Source organism: Procambarus clarkii, chromosome 12 (assembly GCF_040958095.1).
Source record: "Procambarus clarkii isolate CNS0578487 chromosome 12, FALCON_Pclarkii_2.0, whole genome shotgun sequence".
Classification (NCBI taxonomy): Eukaryota; Metazoa; Arthropoda; class Malacostraca; order Decapoda; family Cambaridae; genus Procambarus; species Procambarus clarkii.
The window spans coordinates 30,949,640-30,956,863 of NC_091161.1; the positions used below are offsets into that span (position 1 = coordinate 30,949,640).

The following is a 7,224-nucleotide window of genomic DNA, read 5'->3' on the forward strand; positions in this document are numbered from 1 at the left end:
CTACATTAACAAGGAGTTTCTGTTCAGACATTTGTTTAGTGTTGACAAGTGTTGTTGAATGTGTGGGGGGGGGGGGGATTGCTGCACGTGTATGGTATGATATATTGTTCCAATTGTGATATTTGACATGTACTGGAAGTAGGAACTCTGTAATGATGCATTTAAGATGACCCAGTACTGTAGTCTTAGGCAAGTACTGATTGGTTTAAGACATCCCAGTACTGCAGAGGCGGAAACAAATGGGCAGAGTTTCTTTCACCCTGATGCCCTGTTCACCTAGCAGTATAAATAGGTACCTAGGAGCTAGACAGCTGATACGGGCTGCTTCCTGGGGATGTGTAACAAAAAAGGAGGCCTGGTCGAGAACCGGGCCGCGGGTACGGTGAGCCCCGAAATCATCTCAAGATAACGCCATCAGTTGTGGTACGTGTGAAAACTTTTGTTTCCTTTATAAACGGAGTTAGGCAGGTGCATTGAATGCACTTTAGCCTTTGTTTATGAGGACGAACTGTTACACGACTCAATATATCACGTTCAAACATTCCTTTAACAGTGATTCGATGACGACCTCAGCTCGTGACCCAAAGATATAACTCATCGGACAGTTCTAATACAAATAATGGCTAACAGAATCTTTAACATCTTATCTAACCTACACCTAACAAATTGAATTTATAATAACTCTTATGCTAAGTCAATTTTAATTACAAAATGTTAAAACTGATTAATGCATTTAAGTGGAGGGTATGGACGGCGACAAGTAACGAGCCTGGCCTGAGGACGGGTTGCTGCAAATGAGCATTTAGCCATTGGTGCTCATTTGGAAATTAGCAAAGGCTACTTTACTACAGTTCAAGCCGTCCTATGATTGGCCAAGGTTCACCCAGACCTGAAATTTACGATCAAGACACACATGAAGGAGCTACCCTTCCTAAGTATGTGTGTGTACACTCATCTTGTACTTGCAGGGGTTGAGCTCTGGCTCTTTGGTCCCGCCTCTCAACGTACAGGTTCCCGAGCCTACTAGGCTCTATTATATCTACATTTGGAACTGTGTATGGAGTCTGTCTCCACCACATCACTGCCTAATGCATTCCATCTGTTAACTATTCTGCCACTGAAAAAGTTCTTTCTAACATCCTTGTGGCTCATTTGGGTTCTCAGTTTTCACCTGTGTCCCCTTGTTCGCGTACCCCCTCCCCTCTCCCAGTGTTAAACAATTAACCTTTATGTACCCTGTCGATTCCTCTTAGAATTTTGAAAGTAGTGGTCATGTCTCGCCGAGCTCTCCTATCTTCCAGCTACGTTAGGTTCATATCATGCAGCCTTTCCTCGTAACTTATGCCTTAATTCTGGGATAAGCCTAGTGGCATACCTTAGAAGTTTTCCAGATTAGTCCTGTACTTGATAAGGTACGTGCTCCATGCTAGGGCCGCATACTCCAGGAATGGTTTTATATCGGTGGTATACAAGGTTCTGACCGATTCCTTACACAGGTTCCTGAAGGAAGTTCTCATGTTAACCAGCCTCGCATATGCCGCCGATATTTTTGTGTGGGCTTAAGGAGGCAGGTTTGGTGTGATCAACTCTTAGATATCTCTCTTATCGTTTCATGGAGCACTTCATCTCCCATTCGGTATGATGTTTCTGGCCTTCTGTTTCCACTGCCTAGTTTCATTCTTACATTTTCTCGGGTTGAACTGTAGAAGCCATTTGTTGGACCATTCATTCAGTTTGTCTAAATCATCATTTATCCTCGTACTATCCTCCGCTGCCTTAATCCTCCTCAATTTTTGCATCAGCAAACATTGAGAGGAACGATTCTATTCCCTCTCGGAGATCATTTACATATCAAAAACAATAAATATCCAAGGACTGAACCCCAGTGGGACTCCACTGGTGGCAATTCGTCAATCTGAGACCACGCCCCTCCCTGTGACTATCTTCTGTTGCTTAGGTACTCCCTTATCCAATCGAGTACCTTCCCGTTCACTCCTGCCTGCATCTCCAGCTTGTGCACTAGTCATGTGTGGTACTGTTTACTTCTTACTCCTGTTGCATGAAGGTGCTTTTTTGCAATCCAAAAATCCGCAGTCTGCCCACCCCTCTCTTCCTTGCCTGATTTCTGTTGCCTGGTCGTAGAGTTTAATTATTCCTTTGAGGCATGATTTGCCATCCCTGAACCCATGCTACTGATGTGTTACAAAGTTCTTTCACTCCAGATGTTCCCCTAGCTTTTTTCGCATAATTTTTTCCATCAACTTGCATGGGATGCAAGTTAGGGACACTGGCCTGTAGTTTAGTGCTTCCTGCCTATCCCTCTTTTTGTATATAGGGACTACATTAGCAGTCAATTTTTGGCAGCTCCCCTGTTAAAAGTGATTTGTTATACACTATGTAGAGTGGCAGGCACAGTGCTTTTGCTCCTTTAGTATCCATGGTGAGATTCCATCCAGGCCTATAGCCTTTGTCACATTCAACTTTACCAAAAGCTACCTCACCTCCCACTAGTATTCCAAAGATCCTCTAGCAGTGTCTGATTATCTATTCTTTCTCTTATCTCTGGAACTCCTCCTCGCTCTAATGTGAAGTCCTCCTGGAATTTTTAATTGAGTTCCTCACACACTTCCTTGTCGTTTGTAGTTAATCTGTCTGCCCCCATCCTCAGTTTCATTACCTGTTCCTTCACTGTTTACCTCCTGTTGTGGCTGTGCAGTAATATAGGTTGAGTCTTTGCTTTGCTTGCCATGTCATTTTCATATTGCCTTTCTGCCTCTCTTCACACCCTAACATTCATTCCTGGCACACTTTCTCTGCTCTCTAGTGTTTTTATTTCAACAGTTTCTCCATGCCCTTGCACTTTGTTAGCTTACATATCTGATTAAACCATGGAAATCTCATCTGGACTAAATTTTTGTTCTCTTTTGGACTGGGACGAACTTGTCTGACCTTTCACTGCTGTGTGGTATAGTCCATGCCATGGGCCGTCTTTCCTCCAAACTTTGCTTCAAGTTATATCTGTTAGGAATTTTCTTATCTCATCAAAGTTTCCCTTTCAGAATGTCAGCCTTTTATTTCCTGGGCACGCCCTTGTGTACAATAACCCTTCTTTGACCAAATACTCAAACATCAGTACACTCATTCTCTCAGCGGCTTCGAAACCTAGTTTCCCTTTCATTGGAGTCATTTAGAGTGAAGACTAGATCGAGTCTTGGTGGTTGATCATTTCTTCTCATTCTTGTGGGTCCCCCGACATGCTGGCCAAAAGTTTCTTGTCGCCACTTCCAGCAGTTTAGCTCTCCATGTTTCCTCACCTCCATGCAGTTCCTTATTTTCCCAGTCTATTCTTCCGTGATTGTCCCCCCCCCCCCCATGAGGAGCAGATGGGATCTATTTTCACAGGCAGCATTGGCTACTCTTGCAATAATGGTGTTGACTGCCATGTTTGTCATACTCTTGCTTGGGGTCTTCTGTCGTTTGGTGGAGGGTTATATATCACTGTTATAACTACTCTTGGACCTCCTATCGCCATGATACCTGCTATGTAGTTTCTGAACCCCTCACAGCCTGGGATTACCATCTCCTTGAAACTCCACTCCTTTCTTATCAGTAGGGGCCACTCCGCCTTCTCTCCTTCCTTCCTTCCCTCCCTCTCCTTATTACAGTGTATTCCTCGGGAAACACCACATCCATTATAATTCCTGAGTTTTGTTTGTGAGCCCAATTACATCCGGGTTCCCTTGTGCCCTTTCCCCTAAGCTCACTTGCCTTGCTTGTAATCCCAACTATGTTCGAGTACATTACCTTGAAACTGACTTCCTTCCATCCTCATTTTATGTTGGTTTCACTGGAATTGGGGGGCAAGGGGTGTCCGGGGTGGGAGGGCCTGGGAATGTGGACCTGGGGATCTGGTGTGAAAAGGGGCTGGGAGGATCCTGAATGGGGAAGCTAGGAGGGTCTCTGTTAGCCTTGGGATGGGGAGGAGAAGGGGCATGTGAAAGGTCGGGGGGATGTCAGGGTTTGGGAGGAAAGGGGAGTCTGGAGTGGGGCAGCAGGGATGCAGGAAAGGGGGGAGGGGGAGGTTGTAGGAGGTAGAGCTTGGGGTGGGTGGGTAGGGGGGATACTGGGGAGGACATGGGGTGTGGGAACGGGGAGGGCCTGGGGTGGGGAATGAGTTGGGGAAGGAGGGCATGAGGGTTAACATGGGGCTTCAACCCGTTCTCGCAAATTCGTAAAGTCAATATTGACTTATTAACTACGTGCATAGGTGATATACTAAACATAATAGATACCCTTTAAAAGATTCATAGAAAACACCGACCTTACCTAACCTTGTTAGTATCTTAAGATAAGCATCTTATTGCTTCGTAATTACAATTATTACTTAACCTATACCTATTATAGGTTAGGTAATAATTGTAATTACGAAGCAATAAGATGCTTATCTTAAGATACTAACAAGGTTAGGTAAGGTCGGTGTTTTCTATGAATCTTTTTAAGGGTATCTATTATGTTTAGTATATCACCTATGCACGTAGTTAATAAGTCAATATTGACTTTACGAATTTGCGAGAACGGGTTGGGGGCTTGGGGTCGGGGAGCTGGTGGGGGGGCTTAGTCTGGGGACGGTCTCTACTGGTGGGGGGGGGGGGGGGGGAGGAATGATCATGGGGCGAGTTTATGGGAGGTTTCCGTTATATTCCTCCCTGGGGATGCTGGCCTGCTGGTGAAGGGATTCGCCATTAACCATATGTTACACCACTAAATGTTCAAATTACGGGCGAGAAGAATAGTTTACCACTCAAGTGGTTAATGCATAGAGTACTTTACAACATACCTATTAGAAGATCACCGCTTCAAGGTATAAACTATCACAATTATTAAACGTGTTTCCTTCACCTATTGTACTTATGTGGGAATATATATATGCGCTACATAATGACCAACTGCAATCCAAGAGAGGTTTTTCTAAATAATTTTAATCTTCCATACCTGCTGTGCCGTTGTACGAGACCAATTTCTTGGGTCTGATTGACCATACCTGCAGTGCCGTTGTACTGATGAACCCTCGTACATACCTGAAATTACACATTAAATACCCCTAATTACTAACTCGAACACATTTATGTAAAGTTAAGAAATATCCCGCTAGACAATCGATCAGGTCAGACATTGGATGAACTAAAGTGCCGACTTACCACGAAATGGCAAAAGCCAACCTCAGATGACACAGCCCGTTCTCAACACAACGGCCAAGTGGTCGTTAACCCGGCAGCCAAACATTAACGTGAAGAACGCTTCACATTTAACGAGTCCTCGGTCTATACTCGTTCGTGCACTGACCCACAACAGTTCATACATTTTAACACAAGAATTATTTAAAATGGTTTTTGATACGTGAACTATTATACATTATTATTTATTAGGCAAGGACTAATTGGGTTGGAAAACAGGTTGGAATACACTCATGTGCTATAATTTCCTTCAACTATCAGACCTATGTACAATATAAATATACAGTAATATTTACTTATATTCTACACAATATAGTACTTGGTTACACAGGACGTTAATGTTAATTAAGGCGTCTCTGGGGATTGGCTGCAGCGTGGACAACACTGACTCAGGATGGTTAGTTTCATTCACATAGGATGAGCGGGGGGGGGGGGGGGGCCGAGGGGTATGTGACGCTTGCTAGATTAAAAGTCTTTGGTCCGTGTTTCAAGGATTGAAATATGATAGTTCACAAGAAATACTTTATAATTGTCAGAATTTAACTATTCATTTCGTAATTTTTTCCCCACCTGCTTTTGGTCGAACGGTCAATTTCATATATATAGTCGAGACACGAGGAGCTGTTATGGAACCGTTAATCTCTCATCAGTCGTTTTAGAAGGTAATTTTATTTTAATAAGCTTTACCAAAAGCCTTCAGGTAGGTAAAATTCTCTACTAATAGCCAAAGATATATTATTCAATGATTATATTTATAAATGAGTAAACCTGGGATAAAGCTTGATTTAAAATAATTAAATTAACATCTTTGTAACTATCCTTATTTATAAAATCAGCAAATATATACTATTCTATCAATAATTCAATGTGATAAAATAACTAGCCATCTAGAGTAACTTGCCTGTAAGCCTGACGCAGGTAACCTCATGCACAGGACTGTCCAGGTGACTAATTTAGTAAAACCAATGAGGCGGGCGCTGAGCAGCACCTCTCCCCACGCCGGCCCGCGCCACACTGCCCGCCGCGCCTCTTGACTAGCTTGGCCTGATGGGTCAACTACCTGTGACGTCATTCACCTCACCTGACATGAGGCCGCCTCACATACAAATAATTCACAAGTCACTTCAACTAATTTTAATAGAGTTTATTTCTATTAATGTGAAGTATGAGCAAGTGTGAGTATGTATTAAAAGCACATACTTCACTACTGGACATTAAACCCACTACCACACCCACCTAGTAGCTTGGAAGCTCCATAACGCCTTCTGTAACTGTTATGTTAGGGTCTAGGCCAGGGGCCAGGTACAGCAACCAGTTAAGGTGTTCAGCGTCCTGTGTGTGTGTATTTACTGTGTGGCTGTAGGGTCGAACTCTTAGCTCTTGGACCCCGCCTTTCTAATTTTCGGTTGCCTAATTTACAGATTCAAGAGCTATTTTTTTCCATCTGTCATATCAACTATATAAACACCTTCCCGTAAAGAGAGGGGGGAGCTCCTTGCTAGGCTCCTCCCCCCCCCCCCTCCCTTCTAAATATTCTTAGATTATTGCAATGTCTCCTTTTGCATGCTTTTATAATTTACATTTAAAACTTTGAATCTAATTAACATAAAAGCCTTTTACATCTTACCAGTAAATTGACAACTTATTGACAGTTCTAACACTACTTGGCCTAAATCTCGATAATAACTTACGAATACACTCACACAAAGCACTCAAACAAACCATAGGAAAAAATCCCTCCTCCGACTATGCAGACTCGAACACACCCACGCACAAAAAAACACAAAAAAACACCAATCTAATGCCCTAATTCGTCCTCTCATAACATACGCCCTGAATATCCCAAATGTTTGCAGCCAACACAAACAAAAAGCTCCAACGAATTCAACCCTAATATCTGAGGTGGATCTACACCACTATGGGACGACTTCGTCACGAGTGAGATCTTCCACCTCATAGCAAACACACGGCCCATAAACATAGTGGAAAC

General features: G+C 43.2%; 1 protein-coding gene across 1 annotated transcript in view; it reads right to left on the bottom strand.

The window, feature by feature from the left end:
* LOC138349739 (uncharacterized) overlaps nt 1-6,306 on the bottom strand; it is a 1,021,949-nt gene extending 1,015,643 nt beyond the window's left edge. Inside the window, exon 1 of the mRNA XM_069323441.1 lies at nt 6,136-6,306. Within this exon, the coding sequence (XP_069179542.1) occupies nt 6,136-6,306 (171 nt within the window). The remainder of the gene's footprint in view (nt 1-6,135) is intronic.
* Nucleotides 6,307-7,224: the final 918 nt, after the last annotated feature.